Source organism: Plectropomus leopardus, chromosome 17 (assembly GCF_026936395.1).
Source record: "Plectropomus leopardus strain MGB_pleo_1.0 chromosome 17, ASM2693639v1, whole genome shotgun sequence".
Lineage (NCBI taxonomy): Eukaryota > Metazoa > Chordata > Actinopteri > Perciformes > Serranidae > Plectropomus > Plectropomus leopardus.
The window spans coordinates 11,536,726-11,560,215 of NC_142192.1; the positions used below are offsets into that span (position 1 = coordinate 11,536,726).

A 23,490-nucleotide genomic window follows, 5' to 3' on the forward strand; every position below is an offset into this window, starting at 1 on the left:
TTTGCGTAACGTTTTTCAAACCTGGCACAATGGGGATCTAGGCAGTGTAATTCCAGGTGCAGAAAACTTGCAAACACCTGTTTTTTCCCGTCATACTCTACCCTCATCTGTGCTCAATGATTTTGACAAAGTTGTTCCTAATCATAAGTCATTGAGAGAAGTGGCACTGAAAACTTGAACTCTTAAAATTAAGTATGCCTTTACAATGAGAAAATATAGTGTGTTGCCATAAGCTACACTACACCGGGGCTCCTGCAGATCCTTAGAAAATCTTAAAAGGCATTGAATCCATCATCATTTTAATGCAAATTAAGTGGGGCATTAAAATGTCTGAAATCAATCTTTCAAAAGTCTTAAAAATGCTGAGACATGGGAGATGGGGTTTTTATGATTTTTTTTCTGACATTGCAATGCAAAAGCTCAAAATAATTGGTAACATAATAATAATAATTCACCTAATGCCTTTTGTGCTAACATCATCAGTCATTTTTTATTTTACAATATTTGAAAAATAAAATAAAATTCCCTCTAACCTTAAGTAACTGATGTTGGTAGCCTACAGAGTTTATTTTTCCTTCAGTGTTGGCTTCTGTAAAATTGGTCTTAAATTTCATTCCAGATGTTCTTTTAAGCCTTAAAGTCTTCCCACTTGCCTTAAGCTGTAGGAAACCTCACCACATGCTGAAAAAAAATAAAAACCTTATATGCACTGATGCGCCACCACATGCAGCTGGTGCCCTTTTTATATTTTTGCCCCTGGCCTTCAGACAGCCTGAGTGCACCACTGGGTGGCTGAGTGCATGGGGGTATTGGATTCAGTTTGACCTCAGATTAGCTAATATCCTGGATGTTGCCCTGTTGGTTGAAAGTGACTTGATAAGAGCTCCCAGTGTCAGTAACACATCTGATGAAGGGGATCAGTAACATTAAGTGTGAAGCCGGTGTTTTGTAGTGTCCTCACTCTGACACCCACAGGTTGTTCCCGGGTGTCACCTCATTAACCGGGTCAGATTTATTGTAGCAACGGCCCTTAGCAACGGCCTGGGCCCATGGAGACTGTCTGTCTGTGTGAGAAGGAATGCGAATCCACACGGGTCAATACACCGAGAAAAAACACACAGAGGTGTAATTAAACCCGCCATTTATGACTTTTATGGACTTATTTCACACCGCTGCTTTGAGGTGAATATGGGCTGCGGCAGCTCCTCAACTACCGCGGTCCGACCGTTGACACCGGAAGAGGTGAAGGGAGAACAGGTAGGCTCCGTCTCACACAACCCGCCACTTTCAGTTGACCTAACCTGAGGTAACGTTAGCTAAATAGTGGAGGGGAATTCAACACAATGTATCCACTACGACGGTATGTGAGAAATATATAACTGTCCGCTATCATTTTAGGGCAAATTTTGAAGTTTAGGCTACCACAGAGCCGTCACAGGTGTTTCGCCAAAATCGGTGTGCTGTTTGATTTTAAGACCCCTGAGGACCAAATGCTGTCAGGCTGCTAGTTTCTGTTAGCCTACTACCGACTCACAGTTTTTACTAATATCTACGGAAAATACACACATTTGACAATTTAAAAACGTTGCTGATGGTGGAAAAAATATTACGGTCCTTACAAACAAAGAATATAGACAACATGCAGCCTACAATGCATTAAAAAAAACCCAAAAAGTTTAAATAAAATGGCGTCTTCAGACTGGACTCCTCTTAAATGCACCCTGGAGTAAATACACTAGAGGGAAGATTAATATTGTAAATCTCATATTGTCTGCTTAAGGGAGGTCACACTAAATACTTGTATCTTTAGCCTCCTGAAGTTTTATTCTAAAACATTTGCGTTTTTAATACTGTATACATATTTCCTATATTTTCTGGGTATATTTTAGTAAAGAGACTACCGATAGATAAAGATGTATAATCATTATAACCTTGCTAAAATATCAAAGTTTAAGGCGGCCAAAGACTTCTGCACAGTACTGTACACTAAGTATCAAAATTAAATTCATCATTATACAGACACTATGAAGCCAGTTCCCTTCATTGATACACCTTATAGTCTCATTAATAATTTTATGATTGTGTATTTTTAACAAGATACTTAATAGATAATTTAATCCATTTCAATGTATTAGGGTATTTGTAATGTATGTAAGGTTTGAGGGATTTTTTAAAACTCCCATAGCACTAAACGTAGTATAATTTAATAGTATCTTCCTTGATTTTCACTAAAAATTATGGCCCTTATAAGCTATAAATTTGATATTTTTCATGGTTCTGGTCATTTTTAAGTTGTCTTTACCCCTTAAAACCTCTTGAATGGTTTAATTTATAACCAATACAAAACCTTAATACATTGTCCATGCATTTAACCATTAGTTATCTACATATTTTGGGTGAATACCAGACTTTTCCCCTTAATTGAATAATGATTGTGTACATGCAAAAAGTACTTAAAGCATCAAAAGTAAAAGTATCCCATAGCAGACACCGTGAAGCCAGTTCCTACAATTATTGAACATGTTTTACGTACCTTGTTATAATTATAAAAATATAAAAACGATGATGATGTGATTTTTGTTGTGGTTCACTCCAAACAAGCATGATCCTTTTCATCTAGAATCTGATTTGTTGGCCAGCACATCTCTGTAGCACCACAATGCTTCAGTTATAATCATATGTAGTGACACATTTAATCTTCATTAAGAAATTTCTGCACCTGCAATTTGGATAATATGCTTGGCAATATTGCAATTTCGATAATATTTCAATTAATTGTGTAGCTCTAGTTTATTTACACTCAAAATGCTACTAAAAGTACAAAGATATAACAAGCAATAAAATGACATAAAGTATCAAAAGTAGCACACTATGCAGTACATTTAAAAGTTCATGTTAAATTGATACAGTTAGATTAATGTAGCATTTTAATTCTGTAGGTCCATATGGAGCTAATTTTAAAATCTTTGTATACTGTTGTGTAGTTTAATCTATATCAATTACATCGTTTTAGAAAATATACAATCATAGAATAATATTGTAGACTAATTAGGGTTCAAACTCTGAGATGATGTTATTTGTGGCAGGTATGTGTATCATTATTGTCCCTGAGATACTGTGTTCATGACAATGTGTAAACACACAGATGCCACCATGACAACATCATGGCTGTAATGACGTTACACTAGGGGGTCAGGGTAAATGTTACCTTTTTGTTTTTGCATTCATATTGTGTTTCTGTGCTGTCAGGATGAGACAGGAAGTAAAGTGGATGGTCGTGGAGACTCTGCCGTGTCAAAGGGCACCACAGACAGCGGGGTGGTGATGGACAACAGAGACGTCCCTTTGTTACCTGGAGCAGTGCCCAAAAAACTTCCTCCTCTAACATCTGAGTGTGTCAGAGAAAGCGAGGCGGACAGATTTACACAAGACAGTGAGTGAGCTGATGAAACACACCTTGTCGCAGCGTAGAAAAAAAAAAAACACAACCTGAAGTGTTTTTGTTTTGTCTGTCTCCCAGGCTTACTGCAGCAGGAGAACACACTGGCGGAGCGTCCAAAGTCCAGTGAGATCCTGGAAGAGCTGCTGAACCAGGGCATCATACCAGTGGGACAGACCAGAGAGAGGGTCAGCGGGTCTGCAGAGGCCTACAGCATCATGGTAGGTACCTGCTCAAACAGGTGAAATATGCTGACACAGCACTTGTTGTCCATCTTTCTACAGTCTGGATGCAATTTGGGTAGGACTGGAGGTCTTTAAAACTAATTACATTTTTTAAGCACGGGGCTGACTCGACAAACCCTAAAGCCTCATTCAGCGCTAATGAGGTTACACAAAGGTGGTTATAAACTGTCTCTGTTAACACAGACTTTCTGAGTGTGTTCACAGAAAACCAGTCAAATGACACGTTCAGCGCTTCATTTGATAATTAAAAATAATTGATTGCTTGCCGCCTACTTCCAACCTTTGAAGAATATTAAAATTTATTACAGCAAAAAGCAGCAATGTTGCTTCAATTAAGACAAGAGCTGACAGAAAGTTACGTATAGTGAATGCACAAGTTAATATAGGTAATCTTTTTAGGCTGTTACTGTTTAACACTCACACAATTTCTAATGTGACAGCTCCTCATTCTGCGGCTCTTAAACTGAAAATTTGATGCAGTGGATTTAAACATCATAGTCAAGAACTATATTTAGGTCTGACACTGTCGCATTATGAAGTAGATGTATAAACTAAAAAAATGAATTTTACAAATTTAATAATATATGGGATAAATACCACTAGAGTAATCTACCAGCTGTAATATGATAGCAGTAAAAGACTTCAGCAAATCAGAAATGAGCATATAACATAGTGGTAACGGTATGGTATGATTTGAAGGAATTTTATCTCATTTAATGTGAAGTTAACGTCACCCTGATTATAAATATAAAGTGAACTTTTATTGTATAATGCAACCTGTGGTTTTATAGAAGCTTCTTTTAAAGCCACTGTGGGCAAACTGACCAGAAAACAGACACAATCAGAAGTTCAATGTGAGTCACAGCCCTGTGAATAACATAAACAATATTCTTGCTCAGATTTTCTGCATCAGTGATAAACTGTAGAGTCCTGTGTTAAAACAACAACAACAACAACAACAACAACAACAAAAAATGCTTTGCTATGCATACAGCGATACTGTAAATGCACGGCTTTGTTTGGCGGCATTTATGAGACATTACAGCCCAACAACTTGTATAAAATGTATTTATATCGTTTTCTCTGAGCTGACAATGTGTGTGGCTCATATGCTGACAATGAGTGATGCTACTCACAGAAACTGTGAAAAACACTTTCAGCTGATTTCAAGCTGAAACTCTGAATATAACCTGCTCCCAACCAGGTTAGGTTTGCCACATAAATCACCATGGTGAAATAGGTTAATTTTCCTTCTGGAGTTTCAATACCTACACTATTTGTAAAACATGTAGACACATATGGGTGAGATGGGGCTATGCATATATGATATATTATACCCAAAGAAACTAAATAAAAATTTGATCACCAAAAAAAATGAAATTGCTCTAATTTAGACTAGAGTTATAAAAAACTCTTAATATGCTTTAATATGCCTATTGTTTTTTTTTTAACTTGTTAATGTTTTAGTGTTATCAACCTAATTATTTTAATGACTGAAATGATCATATTCATTTTGTCTTGTTCATTTTGTATCCTTTTCCATCAGTATTTGTCTATTTTTATTTTTTTTTATGAGATCATATTGTCATGTCAGTATATTGTCTTATGTTTTATGCGTATCATTTTCCTGTTCTCAATATTTTTTTAAGCTAGCAAGGCCCTGTACTTGCACATTAACACTGATGCAGCATTTTTAATTGACATTAGCTACAACTGTGCTTATGCTGCTGAGACATGCCAAAAACTCGAGATCATCTGGTCTCTGTCTCCCCCTGCTGCGTGTGTGTGTGTCAGCTGGATGACAGGGAAGGGATCAGGCGAAGGCCTCCTGCCAGACTGGAGTCCCTGAAGGCCAAGAAGGTGGAAAGTTTACCCAGCAGAGAAGAGATGGAAGAAAAGATGAGACTGGTTGAGGAGAGACGCAAGGTACAGTGTGTGTGTGTGTGTGTGTGTGTGTGTGTGTGTGTGTGTGTGTGTGTGTGTGTGTGTGTGTGTGTGTGTGTGTGTGTGTGTGTGTGTGTGTGTGTGTGTGTGTGTGACTGATCATGTCACTGATCATTTTTTCCCCACATACTCATCTGTCTCCTCCATCTTCTTTCCCAGTTAAAGGAAGACGAGCTCAAGACACGTTTGAGGACCAAGTCGGCTCGTGTTCGGCGCCCCGCTCCCATCTCCAGCACAGATGAGAACGTTGACGCCGCTCTCACCCCTGTGGAGACGTTACAGTCACCTCTCATCCCAGAACCCCTCGATCCAATCTCTCGCAGCCAGATCCCACGCGAAGCAGCCGAGGGCGGAGAGTGGGCGAGAGAGGCCGGAGGTGACGGCAGAGAAGTAACAGGTGGAGCAAACGTGGAAGAGAAGTGGAGAGTGAGAGGAGACAGCGGAGATTACAGAGGGGCAGGTGCAGAGAGGGTGAGTGAGAATGGTGACAGGGAAGTGGGGGGAGAGTTGACCCAGGTGGAGGAGTTCAAGAAGGATCAGCTCCTCCTTGCAGTTTCGGGGGAGCTGGAGAGCGATTCTAGCTTTCAACATGCAGGGTACAAAGAGGAGATATTTTAATTAATTACAAAAATGAGCCATGAATAAGCACAAAGAGAGATAAAAGAGAGAGGAGGAGAAGGCCAATGTCTTTTGCACAGACTAAAGGAGTGTTGAAACTTGTAAAAAGACAGATGTATATTGTTTTAGAAGAAATTAAGATCCTACTGGATAAACTAGGCATAAACTGTTTGTACTTTCATAAAAAAGCACTACTTCCACTGAGTTTATAGGCCAACACATCCTTGTGTCAACCCATAAACTGTTGTAATGATTGTAAGTCAGTAATAAGCACAAAGGAATATGAGGGTTTTCTTTCCAAAGTAATATATTTTAACTCAGAGAAGGCTTTGATAACCAAAACTTCTTGCCAACATACAAAATTAATTTAAATGAGGTTTTAGTTTTACATTTAATCACAAAATATGATATTGTAAAGTCTCATTCTGCAAGTGAAGGGTGTACTTGCTCTGTTGGACATAGGATGGCGCTGTTTCAGTGGGTTAAAGTTGCTGCCTGAAATCAGTGCAGCTCATCTACAAATTATCAGGAGGTTTTGGAAAATAAAAATTGTGTGAAGTTGAAACTAATCAATAAATTTTTCTCATGGTATTAATTGAACTTTAGCTCATTAACCAGAGTATGTTATAACTTTTAGATACATGTTTCTGAGAGTTGGTTAAGTACGACGTTGGTGTAACCAAGCTGTGGGTATTCAGCTGTTCCAGTGACCTTTGACCTTTAGATTTTCTCTGCCTGTCAGGTGTGCTGCTGCAGCCAAATGTATAACAAACACAGCATTACAGTTTCAGCTCAAAGTTAAGGTGATTAGTGCTGGATCCAGGTCCTTACATAGTCTTAAAATGTCTTAAATTTGATCAATATTAGGCCATAAATTTAATAAATAGTCTTAAATTTGAATGTGTGTGGTCATTTTGCCATTACCTTTTTTTCTAATTTGATTAATTGATCTTTTAATTTCTTTATGTCAAAATGAGTGAAGCTTTTCTGTATAAAAAGTCCACATTTCTAATGTTACAAATCTTAATATTTACCACTGAACCTAATACTTAACTTTATACTTGCGCCTGTTGGCAAAATTAAGATTAACAATAATCATATTCCTGCGTAAAACGTACCTTTGCACGGGACCACTATAAACTATACTTACCTTTACACTTACCTGCAGTGCTTGAAAATAATTATTTGTCCAAAGTCTGAAATTTGGTTCAAAATTATCTTGAAAATGATTTTAAAATTAAAATTAAAATTAGGTGTCTGATACCTGTAGACACCCAGCTGATGCATATTCAGTGTACATTAAAAAAAGAATTATTAACCAACTAAAAAAAATTCTTCAATTGTAACATATAGATAAATTAGTTGTTTTTTTTTTTCAAATCAAGTTATCAAGTTTGAGTAATCCAACTACTTGGGAATCGAGCTGAGAAAACTTAATTCTTTTATGATTTATGTGTTAACGGATTGAAGTAATTATTTTAAGTAACAATTCTCTTTTTTTCACTGTACATGTGATGTGGTCTTTGAGTATTTGTAAAGATGATATAATTGAGTCTAATTAAAGCTTTCAATGGGCCCACAGTCTGTTATTGTAAAGGTATAAGAGGATTCAGACTAGTCAGCAGCATGTTGCACATGAGCAGAAAACAACAATTGGACGCAACCTGACCGGATCCCCATTGTTGAGCCTGGGAAACGCGATACCCCCCCCCCCCTTCTTTTTTTTAGGACTCCACTCGGACTTTAAAGCGCGTGCGGCTGCATGAATAAAACAGTGAGTGAACAGAGACACCGCAGAAAGACGCTCTTATCGGGTTGCATTTCTTTGTGGACTGCGACTGTGGCTACTCAGATGGATGTGACAATCATAGTTTTTCCTTTAAGAATTCTGATTTTGGCATTTTATCACCAGCCTTTCACGGGGGATAATTAATCAGCCAAACATATGTAAAAAAAAAAATTTAAAAAAATTAGATTGGCCTACCTGACATAATGAGTGCATGGACCTGAGTCAGTCGACCATTTTTCAAAGTGGCAGCACAAGTTTTGACTTTTTTTCCACAACAAATGTATCGCGTTATCATTTTCCCGTGCGTAAACGTGTCAGCGCACCGTGCGACATTGTCAGACAGGATATGTGGGCCAGGAAGCGCGCGCTCACAGACGCGGAGCCGCCATGAATGATTAACAGACAGCAGAGTTCCCTCTCACATTACTGAGGCGGAATTATCCAATGGTCCACCCGGCAGTCATCCCGCTGCAGAGGAGGCCAGGCTTCACAGCTTATTTTAATCATTGATGTTCAGAGACTCCTGATTGGATTGATCTCTGACTTGGTCGTTATCCCGTTATAATAGCTGTGCGTAATTTTATGACGCATGGCGCGTTTGTCGCTTTTGATGTATGTTCTCGCGTGATTTAATTATTGATATGTGATCACAGTCCTTTAAAGAAGAAAGCCAAATAATCCAGTAAAACTTTTTCATTTCGAGGAGCGCAAAAGAGAAAGAGTCAACAAGTCGGTTTATTTTCTTTCCTTTTCCTTTCTTTCTGTCTTTTCATTTTTGGAACTCCTATTTCCATTTCCCTAGCTGGTTTCACAGATGAATCCTAGTGTAGGTGCAAAGTAAACATTTTGCACCTTTAAGGGCTAAAAGGGTCTCAGAGAGCTTATCATACCTTTTACACAAAGTTTAGTCTTCAAGCCAAATAATTCTGCCATTTTTATCAAATAATGCCACGTAATATTTATATAAAGAAAATGTGAACAAAAACCAGACTCTATTCCAGGCTTTTCAAACTCCCACTGCCGTTGAGGTTCTGAGTAATCAGTCGCATTTTTCCCACCAAGACAGCACAAGGACACAAACTTGTCAAAACTCTGTCCTTTTGTCCAACAAACAGTCCAAAAGTTTAAGACTCTTCATTTGCTATCATAAATGACAGAGAAAAGCAGCAAATTCTGACGTTTTAGAAGCTAGAACCAGCACACATTTTACATTTTTGCTTGAAAAATGATTGCAGTGAGTTCTCAATTATCAAAATAGTTGGCAAATAATTTTCTTTCAATCAGTTAACTGACTTATCCACCAATTGTTGCAGCCAGGGACGGTACTAGATTTTTGGGGACCCCAAGCAGGATTTGATCTGGGGGCCACCTCCTTGTAACGTGTTACCACTTCACATGGCACTGAGCCATCTTGTGTTATGTAAATATTAACTGAAGCACACATAATGTACAAATAATCCCATAAAGACAGAAGTGGGACCTATTAATAGCAACATTAGCTGCCATTAAACAGAGTGAATGCAGAATTTGTTTATGATCCCCAATTATTTAACTTAAATCAGGGGCTGCAGCACTGGCAAACTGAAAAAAATAGCTTTTTTGACTTGTTTGCTAATTTTCTTTAATGTATCATATGTAATACAACTGCAAAATTAGATTATTAGATTTTCATTTATTTATTTTTTTACCCCAGAATCGCAGGAGTGCTCGTTTTGTTGAGGACAGTTAGGAACTTACTTAACCTACCAAAATTGTCCATTTCTCCTGTCTCCCCGAGCTTGTTGTTTTTCACAGTTTTTTTTTTTTTTTTAATCAAAATTCATATTCAGAGAACTTTATTCATCCCAGAAGGGCAATTTAGTTTTACAATCTCCCCAGACCAAACACAAACTGACAAACAGGAACAAGCAGCAGCAGTAGTAATAGTATGTCAGAGACATCAATACATTGGCAGATGCACAGCGGCACTTGTCAGTTTTTGTTCAATCAAAAAAAAAACTTTGTACAGGGCCCAAATTAGCTGCTTATATCAATTGGGACGATTTTGGTTGTTAATAGACCTAATCCTTGCATGAGACAGGAGGGATCATTTCCACAGAAAAGCCTAATCTAAGTTTTGCTTCACCAGAGAGAGAAAATCAAAATCAACAATTATGTGTTTATTTATAAGGCACACTGTTAATATTTATATCTATTTATTTTAACTTTAATAAATGAGTGTCCAATTCAACTTGTCTTCTCAAATTCAGTCAATTTAATATAGACAAGTGAAAACAAATAGTTTCCTTGTACAATTGAAACACTCACTCTTTCAAATGCTCTTTCTAAATCCCCTGCTCCTCTTGTCCCCAACATATCATGAGTGGACTCAGGTTTTCTTGGCCCCTGCTGGTTAATTAAACGTGATTCTAGCAGAGGATCTCACTCTGAGTGTGAAGGAGCTCCATGTTTCACGCTGTGCAGGTTTCCCAGCTGTTGGTGCGCGCCGGTGGGCGGGCAGAGATAGGGACTACAAAGCTGGGTGGAGTTAGGAGCAGCGCTTTTAGGAATGGGTCCCAAACCGTTTTAGTTAGACAGCAGAGTTAACCAAGAAGAGCTGGAAACACCTGATGGTCTCTGTGGGGACAATCCGCTCCATACAACTCTCCTCTTAACTGTCGGAAGATAAATCTACCTCCAGGCTTCATTTTTGTCGAGTTTTTGTTGTGTTTTCTCTTCTGAACAAAAGTTACAGAGCCAGCTGATCTCTCTTTTCTCTCTTCATCCAAAGAATTACTGATAAGGAGACATTGCACTATTCTTTTTTTTTTTAATTGTTGCTATTTATTGTATTTTGCACTAACGATGCACACCACGCAAAAGGACACGACCTATACGAAGATTTTTGTCGGGGGTCTTCCCTACCACACCACGGATTCAAGTCTCAGGAAATATTTTGAGGTGTTTGGTGAGATTGAAGAAGCTGTGGTCATTACCGACAGGCAGACCGGCAAGTCCAGGGGTTATGGATTCGTAAGTATATCTTATTATTAATTACACAAACAGCTTTACACAGAAATTAACTTTTACGCATGTGGGAAAAAATCCTGCCATGATGACGCGTCTCTGTCAAAGTGCGCGGCTGTTTCTGTCACAACATCATGACTAACATTAACTCATTTGGAGTCATGGGGTGTTCGTGTTTTGATAAGAGAGCCCTGCTTTAAATTCGTCATTGGTTTCTGTTGCAATCTTGCACCCACCGACTTGTTGCGCTTTGGTATGCGCCCTGACACGTTTTAAAGAGAGCTGCCCTCACACTGACAGCTCTGGTGGGCTGAGAGAAAAACCTCACCATGATGTCTTGATATAACAGAGCAGGTTGCTCACACTGGTTTCATCATGTCAGAGCTGTTTGCAACATAAATATTTGACTCCCACTTGTCACAAATCCAGACAAACATAAAGCAACACAGTGCAGACAGTTTCAAAATATCTCTTTTTTTATTTGTGTATAACAGATGCTTAAATATACATGTAACAGTGCTGCCAAAACAAGGATCCAGAATCCAAACCTTATTTGGCCTCCGCAGAGACTATTTGATAACACGTTTGAAGTAGTTTTGGCACTTACTCCTAGTAGATGATGTACAAAGTTGCGCAGTCACCGCTGATATTCACAAATGCCTGTATTTGTTTGTACGAACTAACAATGCTCTGTAAAACTGAGATCTTTTTTGTCCAACTTTTACTTAAATCCTCTTTTTTGGGGGGTAGCATCCCCGTATCTATATCATATTCCTTCTCTTTTTCTTTATTTTCTCTGGGAAAAGGCTTTTAGAGGGGTCTGTGACCGGAGTTGTCAAAAGGGTGTGAAGAAAAGAGATGCCAGCTATTGAGGTTTTGAGCAAAAAAGTTTTTAATGGGAGTGATAATGAAGCCATGTTCGGCCCGTCATCTCAGCCTGGCTGCAATTCACTGCTGATAGTTTCAACACGTCCACATGAGGGTGATGGATGTGTGTGTGCTGCCAAATACTTGCTGCTGTTGATGACGACCACACACACAGATAAAAGAGGACTAACCTGCACATACACACCTGCATGCAAAACGTTTTCCCTCTTTCTGACAAACACACATGCACTCTCCCATCAGTTGATGATGCTTTAGTCTTTATGTGCTGTTACATCAACCATCAGGAAAAGGAAACCACATACACATCTTTATCATGCTCTGTTTCTGACTCCTTTGTCAGGTGACGATGGCGGACCGCTCGGCTGCAGACCGGGCCTGCAAGGACCCCAATCCAATCATTGACGGCAGAAAGGCCAACGTCAACCTGGCCTACCTGGGGGCCAAGCCTCGGGTGATGCAACCAGGTAAAGACGGCCAAATGAAGATCAATTCTTAATGGTAGCAGTTGATGGGGTGGGTGCAGGTAGATTAGGAAGAAGTGGGTACATTCTCCTAAATGTTCCAGTAGCTTTTGGGCTGATTGATGGGTATACTGTAAGTGCCTATAAAAGAGGTTTGCATACCTTTTATACCTACATATACCCTCCACTACACCACTAATGAAAAAAATACAAAAAACTTACATTGATTTCCACAATAATCCACACAAATGTGTCACTTTCCTATAAAACTTTACAGTCAGAAAATATGCAGATGTGGTTGTTTAACCCTTTGAAATCTTGAGCGACATCACTTTTCTGATGCTGCTTTCAGTCGCCTTTCACAAGTATTTAAAGTTTTGAACCCTAAGAAAATTGGTGCAGTTCATTTCAAAAAACATAGGAAAAAAGGCACTGAGCAACTTGGTAAGGAATGTTCCAAAAACTGCAAGAAAAAAGTAGACTTTGAAAATTATTTTTAACAAGCTTGGAAAAAAGCTAGGGAAAACTATATTTATAATTATTAAATTTACATTCACAATTATGTCACAGAATTATTAGATTGTTTTTAGCACTTCTTCCATGTCATTTTCTTTCCTATTTTACTTTCTTTTCCATCTTTTTAATTTTCAGGAAATGTTCTTGTACTTTTTTGCAAATTCTTCACAAATGTTTTGGTTATCCCTTTTTTCATTGCTCATTGCCTTTCTCCCATGTCTTTGAAAGAAATCAAGCCAATTTGCTCAAGTTTCGAGAGGTTACAGAGCAAATTTTCAACATTAATATATCAGTACACTTAATCAACATAGCGAGAGTCTCTGTTTCCACAGTGTTTGGGATCACTACATGTGGAGGTGGTTTTATTGGCAAACGAGAAAATCAAGTCAATCCTTCCTGAGTTTCACCTCAGGGTTTGTTTGTTTCTCGGTTAGTTGCAGCAGATGTAAGAACTTGTTTGGAGGTTATTAGGTTATACATGTCTATCAGCAAAGACATCAATGCTGTCTCTGTTCTGCAGGTTTTACCTTTGGTGTGCCCCAAATTCACCCTGCATTCATCCAAAGGCCTTATGGGTAAGTGCTGATGAGTTTACATGTATTTTAGAGGAATGTTTCTTATGCAGAGACTTAACTATTCAGATGTCTCATTTTGATCTTTTCTCAGTTTAATGTGAGATAATTGACCACTCTGATTTCTTACCCTTTTATCTTTTTTTCTCCCCAAACATAATTGCTGGCTGATAATCAGAGATGGACAATAAGTTGAATGTAGCTTTATCACCGTCCACCAGACAGCCAGTCAAACTGCCTTTTCTAGGTTTGCCTGTTTGTAAAAATGTGTGTGTGTGTGTGTGTGTGTGTATGTGTGTGTGTGTGTGTGTGTGTGTGTGTGCTGAGTGGACAAAGATGGAAACTTCCAGCCTGACTCAATGTTATCTATCTTTCTCTGGTCCGACAGGCTCGCTCTCGGTTAAGCTAACTGTGCTGGTTTGTGGAATAGTTCTGCGAACGTAATCACAGATCAGAGAAAAGGAATAACCTGTAGACTCAAACACACACAAACAAGCTCTCAAAATGGTGATTATAGATGCATGTACGTGGGTTTTTTACCTTTTTTATTTTATTTGAATAGAACTTAGAGCTTGTGTGCAGTCATGAAGTGGTGTTGTTAGCTAAACCGTGTGCTTTCTTACTTTAATGACAAAAAAAAAAAAGCTGGATTGATTGAATTTTTGGGGTGTTCTTTTTCCTTTTTTTGTGGAAGCGTGTTCACTTTGCCAAGGAAGAGCAAAGTTTTTTTTAATTGCTTTTAGCTTGTGGTTGACCTGTTTTGTTTAACAGGATGTGTTTTTTTGGCTGTCTTGTTGGAGTGAGTGGTGAATTTCTGTGTGATTTATTTATTTATTTTACCCCCGTTTCACCTCCTTACTCCCATTCCTCACATTATTCCCTCAAAAATAACAAAACCCATCACTGCTTGTGTGTGCTTACAGCATCCTCCTGGTGTTACTAGCAGTTTTTCCACATTAACATGACATATCAGCAACAAATTCCCTATCAAAGTTTCTGTCTTTGACATAGAATTCATTAAAACTCTCTCATCTTGCTCCCTGTCTATATCTTTTTGTCTTTGCTCTTCTCTGCACACCACATATGCAAGACTTGTGGTCGCTTGGCACCATTTACCATCAGAAAATGTGGATGTCTTAGGAATGAATGACCACAGTTATTATGTGAGCTCTAGCAATATGTGTGTACAAGTCTGGTTGCAGTGGTACATAATGAGTATGTGCTCTTATTGTGATTGTATAAGTGTATGTGTCTTTGTCCGTTCACATAGTTCCAAAGTCTCCAGTGTGACACAAACAAATGTCTGGATGTCTCTCTCTCTCTCTCATTCTCTCAGAGCGAGCTTTCGTCACATGGGCTCGTGGTGTTAAGGAAAACAAGCGCGCCCATTGTGCCACACAAAGCCCCGAATGCTGACACTGCAGTCGCATGAAGCTGTGTGTGTGTGTGTGTGTGTGTGTGTGTGTGTGTGTGTGTGTGTGTGTGTGTGTTGGGGGGGGGGTCTAGTGAGGGTGCACCACCATCTCTCTCTGTCATGTAAGAACAGAGCAGGGGCCATTTAAACAGGGCCATGTTGGGTGGTTTAGAAGCCACGTTAACGTACAGCTTTTTTAAGTGCATGTACTGTACACATACCTGATTTGAATCAGAACCATCTGTAATATATGGAAGGTGATCGCTGACAAAAGTATTTACTAAGTACAAAACAAGTTTGAGCACTAAACATTGCCTGGGTCCAGATCTTCAACCTGATATCCAGAATAAATGTTGGCATTGTATATTTCTTTATACCAAAGATATTTAACATTTGTCCATTATTCCGTAGCTTACATGTATCAAGTTTAGGTTTCTCTGTGTTAATAATGCTGTGGTTAACATCTAGTCATGTTAAGGCACAAAAACCACTTAAATGTGGTTGGAAAGAGATCATGTTTTGGCTTAAAATACCCAGTTTTGGTCTTACAATCTTGGCTGGAAAAGCTGTGATGTCTCACTAAATAACATCAAGTTGTTTTCTGTTGCTCTTGACCGGCGGTCTACAGCTCGGCAGCTGTCTCACTACGATGTAACGCAATCCACCATACCCGCTACCTCCAAATGACAAACTACGCCACTTTAAAGGCATTGATGATTTAACATATCCATGTTTTGCAGAAATGTGCAATGCCAACATTTTCTTACGCCGACTCGGCTGAGAACTTTGAACCGCCTACCCCACCATATTAAGTGTTTCATCTGGCATCATGACACAAAACAGCATTTTCTGGGTTGAAAAACAATGAAACCAGTGACAGCTGACTAACAATTACCCAATCGGGGCACTTGGTAGCTCACCTGGTAGAGCAGGCTCCGTATGTGCAGAGGCTGTGACCTTGCCGCAGCAGCTGGGGGTTCGACACCACCCTGCGGCCCATTGGTGCTTTTTATCCCCTCTCTATAACCCCTGTTTTGAGCTTAAACTGCCCTATAAAATAACGGCTAAAAGCCAAAAAAATAATCTTTAACAAAAGAAAAACTATTAGCCAATCAGCACTAACAAAAGAAATAACATAGTTGTCAAGCATTTTCAAGCTGTTATATAAACAGCATCTTCTCTGTATCGCCCACTGAGTTTGTTTTTACTTTGCTCAACTTCGCTTTGAAATCCTTGGGAAAAAAACTGTATGTTGACTTGGCTAACCATCAGTGTGGACCTAAAATGGTGTTAGATTCAGGCAGTTACACTGGTCTCTAGTGACTGGTTGGGGGAATTCGAATCCTCCTTTCCCGTGGAGACCAGTAATAGCAGAGGCAATGTCAGACTGAAGATGAAAACAGAGTGAGACAATTCTGTCTGATATCAGGCAACGCTAACCAATCAGCATATCCAGATTTAAGAGCATGCGTACGCTTGGTCTCTAGTATTTATGTTAGTTACAAAGTTTCTGTGCTTACATCTTCATCAGTCGAAATTCATGCAGTCAAACACTACAAATAGATAAATCCAACAAGAGCAGCACCTCTCAGCATCCGTACAAGTTATGGTCAAAGTTCTCCACAGATTGTACAGTGCAATATGTTTACAAACGTCATAAGATGAACACAGCAGATGCATCTCATAAAATAGAGAAAATGAAGTGTGTAGTGCCGCTTTTGTGCCCCACATATTTTACCCTTAAGAACATATGAGGCTAATTGTTGCTCATCAGCCTCTCACAGCTTCAAGAAACTCAAACAACCGCAGAGCAGATCTCACACTTGGCATATTTATGTTAAGATTTTAAATTTAGAACTTTTTCTGCTCTTAGAAAACTATGCCTCTGATCAAAGTAGCTTTCTATGTGTGGATTGTGACTCAAGTCTGGCTGTACTTAAAGTGAAACAAGACACCCGGTCCATCTGTGTCTTGGTCATGATATCAAAAGTCTAATGAGCAACTCTGTCGAAGCAGGACAGGTGTGCACTGCCACACACAGTCGTGGTGCACAAACACACAACCACAAAAAAGCAGACACCTCACACATGTTTGCACTTGAGTTCTCTTCCTCAGCAGACGGCGTGCACGATGGCAGAGAACCTTTATTTAGCCTTGAACTTTAATGACCGCTGGGTTGCGTGAGCATGCATTCCTAGCATGGCTTCACAAAACAGTTATACACTTAGTGGATTTTTGAATTTTGGGGTCGGGTGGGCGGTGCGTGCATCCGTGAGTGTGTGCGTGCGTGTGTGTGTGTGTGTGTGTGTGTGTGTGTGAGAGAGAGTGTGTGCTTGGGCATGTGTGTTAGTTTAGCCAACTATCTCATAGATACAGTAGTAGAGGGGAATCAGAGACAGTGAAGGTACCATCCCAGAAATGCACTGAGCTCGATGTTTGATTTCGAGAGCGGTGGGAATGGTTACATTCCACATTAAAATAGTTTCTGTCTAAGCTGCAGCCTCTTACGTCACTCATATGCAGTAGCTGCAGTTAAAAAATGTGCAAGTGAAAGTTTGGGGGAATGTTTCTTTAATGTCATTTATGCCAAGTCACAATGGACAGTTTTTAAAAAAGAGTTAATTTAAAGTTGTTGGGTTTTTTTTACAGCAAGAAACATTTGGTGATAAATTGGAGTGCTAAATTTGAATGAGAAAACCCATACAGTCACAGTTTATGTGTGCTCATGGAAGTTTTAGATGCAGTGTGTATAGAGTGGTGCAGAAAGCAATTTAATGTTTCCTGGGATAGCGAGGCAATCACCTGCCCTACTCTACCTCTGATTGGTTTGTACTTGTTGCCTTCATTGGTTGGACTGGTTAATTTTAGGCAAGATAAGTGGGAATGGTTAGGGTAGAATGTTACAACGAGACGCATTGCGCCAGGTGCAACCACTCCTAAAGCGCATCTGGAAAAACAGCCGGGAGCATCTGTGGAGCGGGGCTGCATGCGCGTGGCCGAAAGTGACAATGACGAGTGGTGCGACTCCGTGAATTGAGCAGAAAAGTTGAAAATATTTTAACTTTTATGCGTGCCCAAAACTGCCAGAAAAACACCTTGCGTAGCAACAAGAGTGGAGCGCCCTACAGGCGCGCTGTACTATAGGGAAACAATGGTTTTCCTAGCGACGCTTGTCTAGCAGTGCGTCTTAGTGTGATCCGCCCCTAAGGCGGGCCATTCTTTTACTCTCCTAGAAAACGCAATTTTGTGTGCAGGACTCAGTCTTAAAACCTGGAAATGGGTTTGTATTTAAGCACTCCCAGATCCCTCATCCTGATGTCAGCATTTTTTTTTAATGGATTTTTAGTTCGAAGCCTACAGTAAGGTTTGTGGTTAACACAAGCTTTAGAGACTTGCACGTTTTGTTCTGCGACATAAAATATATGAGGAAATACCCCACGGTGAACTTAAGCTTTTATGTGTCTTTTAAAAGTGGCTAAATGAGACTACAGAGGTTATCGGGGACATCAAATGCCATCACCCCAACACGAACACTGAGTGTTGGTAATGTTGACGTCATGCGAAAGTAGTGTCGTTTATTTTTAGCCTAGCTTAGCTTTTCACTTCTGAGGATTGCATTTAGGCTCCAAAAATTATAAAAGTGGTGTTGATTTGGGAAGATTATCTTGCTGAACAGGAGTATCATTAACGTTTATTCACCACAGATCTTATTTTATTCAATGATCCAAAATCCAATGGAAAAATCCCACTGGCTTTTCTTAGAGGAAACCAGGGCGATATTAACGTTTGTGTTACCCTACAAAATAAACATCATTCCTGTAGCCAGTTTTGACCTTTGATCAGTTGCTTTTATTACATTTTGGATAATTTCCCCTCAGTATGTCATCCACCTCCAGTATGAGGAGTTTCCTCCCAGTCTGTTGGTGGTGGATAATTCAGTGATTTCACTTTGACGTCATATGATAAGACATCTCTCCACCTTTTCGTGTGAGTTTTTTAGATGCCGTCCCCTAAATCCTCTTGGAAACCTGCCTCACCCTGCTGAGTTTCACTAGTTTGGGTTTCAAGAGCGTTTTCATGTCACACAATAATAAATTTGCTGTTTCTGAGGATTTTCAAATTAGTATGTGCTTAACATTGACCTTTGGCCTTTGCTGACAGCCACACCAAACCTCTACACTCACAGTTTATTCCCACCCTATTCTTATTCTTTTCAGTTGAGTGATTGTGCTGTGCCCTTGTTGTTGTTGTCATTTCTGTAATCAGTCTAGTCGAGGTGGACTATTTTTATATATTTCTTCCTCTCTGACGCCTTGCTGTTGTTTTGTTTTTCCTGTTTTTCTCCTGGCGCACTGTTTTCGGTTGAGATGTGGATTGGATTGGATAATGGAGTGCTCACAATAGGGTTGCCACGATAGATCCTGCCTTTCAACCTTTTTCTGCACCTCCTCTCTCCTTTACCGATCCAGACTCAAAAAAGCAATCATCTGATGTTCATTTATGCAGACTCAACTGATTATATTTGGTTTCCTTGATTTTCTCTCAACAGATTTTTGATCCACCTTCAAACTACAGTCACATAGCTGTTGTAGGAGCTTTGTGCAACAAATATCAAATTGTTTCTGTCAAACTTGATGCTCCTCATTACATCTGAGATTGAATCTGACTTTACTTTTATCTCTAAAGTGAAGGAAAGGCTGTTTTTCAGGACACCAAAGACTGAAATTCACATTAAGAGCTTTTTTTCCCTTCTTTCTCCCCCTCCAGTCAAAAGTTGACATTTCTTCTCTGAACCATTAGTGTAAATTTCCAAAGCTCCCCTCACGCTTGCTGTCCAACTGAGTTTCCAGACCTTATAGAGTCTGGGGGGTGTGGGATAAGGCTATGTCATGGAGGGCAGAATGTGCTCATTGTTCATAATTGTTTATTTAATCGAAACATCCCTCTGGGTGCAGAGCCTAGTCCCGGCTCCCCCTGCTGCCTCCCCGGCTCTTTGTCCCGACACAGAGGGGGAAATGGCCAGCAGCGTCCCTTTTTGAAAACTGTCCAGCTGTCAAAGTGGCAGTGACATTTTCACAATGCTTCCCTGGGCTCATCTCCTATGTCCGCACCCTCGCCCCCCGGCACTGTAAGCCCCCACACCCTCTCCTCCCCACCCGCTCGCCCTCCAGCAGGCAGGGGGACTGTACCACAGCCAAATGTGACAGACAAACCAGCCGCAGGTTACAGATCCCAAACTTTTTCCTTCTTTTCATCTCACCTCCCTCTGCCTCACTGTCGTTCTGCCTCCATAAACAAAACTGACCAAAACAGGAAATACAAAACCTGTTCCCATGTTGTTTCCCATAGAGACCATGACATCATCACCTCATACAAATGTGATTTTTCAGCAGATTTGAGGTGTTCAAAGTTTTCACTTTCCAGTCTTCCTTTCACAGAGACATTTCTATTTTGGCAACCCTATATTGTTCTAATCCCTACTAGCAGGCATTTCCTTGGTGTTCTTGACTGGTGGATTGGACTGGGGCTGGGTGGTGGGCGGGCGCTTGGCCGCAGTGTGATGGAGTTGGGTTTTAGGGTGGGTGCTCTTACTCTCAGAACAGGTGAATCAAACTAACCTGTCACATGTGTGTTTGTTCCACAGTATCCCGGCCCACTATGTGTACCCTCAGGCCTTCGTTCAGCCTAGTGTGGTCATCCCTCACGTGCAACCTGCAGCCGCTGCACCCGCCACCGCTTCCTCCCCTTACATCGACTACACCGGAGCTGCCTATGCGCAGTATTCTGCAGCCGCAGCCAATGCCGCCGCCGCCGCTGCATATGAGCAGTATCCCTACGCCGCATCCCCTGCCGCCGCGGGCTACGTGGCTACTGCCGGCTACGGCTACGCAGTCCAGCAGCCTTTAGCCACAGCTGCCCCGGGCTCAGCCGCCGCCGCAGCCGCAGCCTTCGGTCAGTACCAGCCGCAGCAGCTGCAAGCTGACCGCATGCAATAGCAGCCACTGCAACTACTGGACATGCAGAGAGAGGAGGCCCACCCTCAGCCACAGCTGAATAGTCAGGAGAAGGAGCAGCGACGGAAAAGGAAGAGGGAGTGGCCTTGAGGGTGGGCGTGTCAGCGACTTAGAGGCAGGGTTGCTTTAAAAAGGTGATGATGGTGGTGGTGATGATGGTGGTGGTAGTGATGATGATGGTGAGGTGGAAACTTTTTACAGTAACTTTCCAACTTGCTGTGCTTCAACCAAAAAACGAGAAAATGAAAAAAAGTCGCAGAACAAATAATGGAAAGTGATTTACTATTATTGTTGTTGTTATTACTATAATTATTATTATCATTACTATTATCATTGTAGTAGAGTACTTATTTCTAGAGAGGAAAAGCAGGAACTAATCCCTGTGGTTGGTATAGGTGTTAAACTAAGCCTTTAAGTCCTATTGCTGTCTTTAACGTTAGTGTAGGAAACTGTTCTTTTTTTTTCACTTGTGGTTTTCCACGAGTGTTTTTCGTTTATTTGATGCCCTCATAACATTTATATTTATTATTGTTATTATTACAAATTGGGGGCTCTTCTTGTTCTTATTGTCTTTTCAAGTGCATTTTTTGGAGTTAATATTTTCTGATAATCAGGGAAATGGAACCGTTTCCAATGTGTTAGCTATTATTATGTGACCTCTGTCAGGAAGTCTAGGAGTCGTAACTCGTTGTGTCACACATATTTGAAGAACTACCTTTTTATCTTCCTGATGCTGAATGTCCCTTTTTTTTTACTCTGTGTCTCGACCTCTTGACCTATGCAAAGCAAACAAATCACCAGGAGACAAAAAAAGACAAAGAAAAGAAACAAAAAACTGAAAACGTCATCAACTCTGACTTGATTCTTGGACTAAAGGGGGACTTGGCAAACAAAACACACGCACTGACAAAAGGAGAGAGGTTGAAAACGGCTTCAGACAATGAGAAACACTAAATCAGTCGCTTTTTTCCACATGTTTCACTCACACATACACGGACACATGCATCCAGAGTTGCACACATAGCAGTCAAAGACAAAGGCGGCACAGTTGTGTTTCTCTCCAGCTCTGGGATGGAGAGAAAGAAAAAGAGAAAGAAAGAGGGAGAGAGAGAGAGCAGCTGCTGGTGGGGGTGGACAGAGCCGCTCCAGCGCCACACAGACGGATCACTCTGGAAAGAACGCATCACTTGTGCTCGTTTGTTGAGCTGTCACATTTTAATCCCCGGCCGGGCCCATTTGGGAACCAACTTCACACCCCCTCCACCCAACACAGAGCCCCACAGCAGAGCCCCCGGTCATGCAGCCCTGCAGCTGTCAGCACTTCCACCTCTGTGCTGCTGTAGTCTGGTGTCAGGTACACACTCACAAACACACACACACGCACGCACCAAAGCCACCCCAACAACTGGCCTGCCTCATGTCTGTCAAGATCACCAGGTGGGGTGGAGAGGAAGGGGATTCTTTGACGTTATGTTGGTCTGTGTGCCTTATATTTTTACTGCTATTTAAGAAAAAAACAGAAAAAAAGAGAGAAATCTACTATTTAAGATATTTATTTTTGAGGGTTGACTATGTTGACGCTCTGAGAGTAGAGACTTAGTGGCGGTACTGTATTAATAATATTATTATGTACTCATCTCAAGGCATATATAAGTTATTGATTAGTTTTAGTAATAATATTATTATAATTATTATTATTATTAACATACTCAACCAAAAGTGTCGATGTAGGAGTTATTTAAAATACTGTTATGTGCACTGTACTTTTATTTTTTATCCTTTTGATTCTCTAGAACATGACATTAAATATTAGCTTAATGCCTTTTGTAGGGAAGAAACTTTATTTAAATGCAGGCCTGTTTGCATGCAGATTGTACTCTGATTCTTCTGTGTTTAGACGAGAGGAATAAACGAATAATAAGTTTCACAAAAAACAAGCAAAAATGCTGCTTTCTCCACTAGAATGTATAGTCGTCGTCGAGGTTTCAGTAGCTGTGCTTCTTTTGCTTATATTCATCAGATGGGCTATTTTACACTGTTGGGAATTTTTATACTTGAACTATTTCTTACAAGGGAAATATGAAAAATAAATGACAAAAAAACTTTTTAAGGAAGCTTTTCATTGTCACTGGATGAAGGCATGTAAAGTGTTTCTATTTAAATGCAAAGGTCCTGTTGATATTAAAAACCTTTACTTCAGAATTTCAACACCATTTACTTAAAATTGGAATAAAATGTTCTATATTTAAAAAGCTTGGTGGCTTTTCTTTCCATTAAGACAAACTGAGGTTTCATGCCAGATTATGTGAATGTGAAAAACGTTTTATATGATAAACTTTTAACACATCCAGGAGCTGTTTAATTCAATTCAGTTTTATCACAAATCACAATATGTCTCAGGGGTCATTACAGTCTGTGCAACAAACAACACCTTCTGTCTTAAGACCCTCACAGCAGCTCAATATACTCCCCAGTTTTTTAAAAAACATTTACCTGGATTTGTGATCTTCCTCCAAATGTAGTCTTTCATCCCATACTCTCATGAATATAATCAATATATTTCCTTTGTGTCTGCTGTGTATGA

The 23,490-nt window shown here is 40.0% G+C and overlaps 2 protein-coding genes across 3 annotated transcripts; both read left to right on the forward strand.

Annotated features, from left to right (window-relative positions):
- The first annotated feature begins 1,035 nt into the window (after positions 1-1,035).
- On the forward strand, positions 1,036-7,683 carry stmnd1 (stathmin domain containing 1). 2 transcript variants are annotated; one of them, XM_042505972.2, is made up of 5 exons: positions 1,036-1,257; positions 3,250-3,433; positions 3,521-3,660; positions 5,479-5,610; positions 5,788-7,678. In XM_042505972.2, the coding sequence occupies exons 1-5, from the start codon at positions 1,189-1,191 to the stop codon at positions 6,244-6,246; spliced, it is 984 nt and encodes a 327-aa protein (XP_042361906.2). In that variant the 5' UTR covers positions 1,036-1,188; the 3' UTR covers positions 6,247-7,678. The 2 variants fall into 2 exon arrangements, with proteins under 2 accessions (XP_042361906.2, XP_087946389.1); XM_088090263.1 differs by lacking the exon at positions 1,036-1,257 and adding an exon at positions 1,263-1,360 and having other exon boundaries at positions 5,788-7,683.
- A 2,890-nt stretch (positions 7,684-10,573) lies between these two features.
- Positions 10,574-21,984, forward strand: rbm24a (RNA binding motif protein 24a). The gene is made up of 4 exons (XM_042506678.2): positions 10,574-11,047; positions 12,270-12,393; positions 13,427-13,481; positions 20,537-21,984. Exons 1-4 carry the CDS (start codon positions 10,880-10,882, stop codon positions 20,886-20,888), a joined length of 699 nt encoding a protein of 232 aa, XP_042362612.1. The 5' UTR covers positions 10,574-10,879; the 3' UTR covers positions 20,889-21,984.
- The last annotated feature ends 1,506 nt before the right edge of the window (positions 21,985-23,490 follow it).